This window comes from Propithecus coquereli, unplaced genomic scaffold (genome assembly GCF_000956105.1).
Source record: "Propithecus coquereli isolate 6110/MARCELLA unplaced genomic scaffold, Pcoq_1.0 Scaffold62, whole genome shotgun sequence".
Lineage (NCBI taxonomy): Eukaryota > Metazoa > Chordata > Mammalia > Primates > Indriidae > Propithecus > Propithecus coquereli.
In genome coordinates, this window is record NW_012152174.1 from 106701 (window position 1) to 108830 (window position 2130).

General features: G+C 31.3%; 1 protein-coding gene across 1 annotated transcript in view; it reads left to right on the plus strand.

Moving 5' to 3' along the window:
* The window catches only part of WDR36 (WD repeat domain 36), a 45840-nt gene that overhangs the window by 23904 nt on the left and 19806 nt on the right, over positions 1-2130 (plus strand). The window contains exons 9-10 of the mRNA XM_012659506.1: positions 750-836; positions 1604-1749. Coding sequence (XP_012514960.1) covers positions 750-836; positions 1604-1749 — 233 coding nt within the window. The remainder of the gene's footprint in view (positions 1-749; positions 837-1603; positions 1750-2130) is intronic.

The following is a 2130-nucleotide window of genomic DNA, read 5'->3' on the forward strand; positions in this document are numbered from 1 at the left end:
TTTTATTCTCTCTCTCTTTTGATGGTTTCCAGCCTTTGAAAAATTTTGTTTATTAAAAATGTTTTCAGTTTTATTAATAATTATTCATCTTTTTAAGTGAATATCCTGAGTATTCATGCATGTATATGCTTCCAGATGCATTTTAGGATCATTTTTTGATCAATTTCTAAAGTAAGTCCTTGGAATTAAATTGGAGAGATTTGATGCCTTTAAGAATCTTCTCATCTAGGAATGTAATATATCCTCATTCAAGTTGTTTTTTATGTTCTTCGGTGAAGATTTTTTCAATTTTCCTTAAGTTGGTCTTACATATATAAGGTTATTCGGTGGCATTTTGTATTTTTTGGCTAATAGTATGAATACAGTCTTCATTATATTTCTGATTATTGCTACAATGTAGGGAACTCCCTGGGCTTTTTTGTATTCGTTCTTTGACCCCAGTGAAACTATTATTACTTCTAATAATTATTTGGTTATTTCATTTGATTTATGTGATTTTGTGACCATCGTATCACCTGCAAATAATATTTCTATCTCTTGTTTTTGATTATTCATACATTGTAATTTATTTTCTTATGTAATTACATAAGCTAACCTTCAGAAACAAGTAATAGTGATAACATCTTTGTTTTGCTCCTAACTTACATGGAAATATCGTGAACTTTATGTGACAATAAATACCTTTTCTTTTGTATACATTTTCCATTAAGAAGGATTCATAGCTATATTCCCCTCTCCCCTAACCCCAGGATTAATAAATAAAAAGAGAGTCAAGCGGAAAGGACTTCAGAATACCATGTCAGTGAGACTTCCACCCATCACAAAGTTTGCGGCAGGTAACTTCGTACTGTGTTTTGAGAAGTTCTGCCTTGTCATTTATTTCCTACTGTACACGTCTTTATTTTCTCCATTTTAGTATTTTTACAAATATTAATCATTCAGAAGATAAATGCAAGTGCATGTTGATTTTGTGTGAAGATTAAAAATGAGTTATTTTTGTGAACTTAATGTCCATTTAATCTCAGGCTTTGCTCTTCTCTATAACAGATATAATAAATAATATAAATTATTGTTAATATAAATTAATAAATAATAAGACCCTGTGTAAAGTGGCCCAAGTTGCCTTGCCCTCCTCCCACCCCTTTCAAGAAAACATTTCACTTGCTGTCCTCAGTTCAGTTTCTCTTGGGCATGTTGTCTCCCCACTGAGTAATTTCTTCTTGCTTTACCACTCTTTCCTGGGAGCTGTTTATTACTTTGCCAAAATCTGAGTGGTTTTATAAAACATACTTTATTATTAAATTTCTCCTAATCAGAATCTCTTGTTAGATATGTTAGCTAGCTTGATTTAGCCATTCCACTGTATATACATATATCAAAACATGTTTTACATGGTAAATACATACAGTTTTTGTCAATTTCAAAAAAAAAAATAATAATTTCTTGTTAGATTGGAAGCTCTTTGCTATCAGAGATTACCTGCTTGTTTCACCATTGTATTCCTAGTGTCTGATAATAACAGGGGATGTTAGATGCTTACAAATAATAGATGAATTAATGGGAGAATGAATAGCAATTTGATTTATGATTTTAATTATTTTAGAGGAAGCTCGTGAGAGTGACTGGGATGGTATCATTGCTTGCCATCAAGGTAAGCTATCTTGCTCAACCTGGAATTATCAAAGATCTACAATAGGTGCTTACTTTCTCAAGCCAAAAGAGTTGAAGAAAGACGACATAACTGCAACAGTAAGTGAGCTTGTTTATAAGGATATTTTCTGCTTTAAAACTGTCTGTGGTAATCTTGTTATCCACAAGGTTGCTCATGATAATATTGGTTGAAAGAACATAATTTAACATTTTGAAGTTATTCCCTAATGTTAAATTTTCCAGCTTGCAGAGATTTATTTATTTAATTATTTGAGATTGTGTGTGAAGTAATATCTCATTGTGGTTTTGATTTGCATTTTCCCAATGACTTACGATGTCGAGCATCTTTTTATAGGTGTATATCTTCTGTGGAGAAATGTCTGTTCAAATCCTTGTTCACTTTTTTAATGGGGTAATTTATCTTTTTATTATTGAATAGTTGTGGTAGCACTGTATATATTCTGAATACAAGTCCCTGTT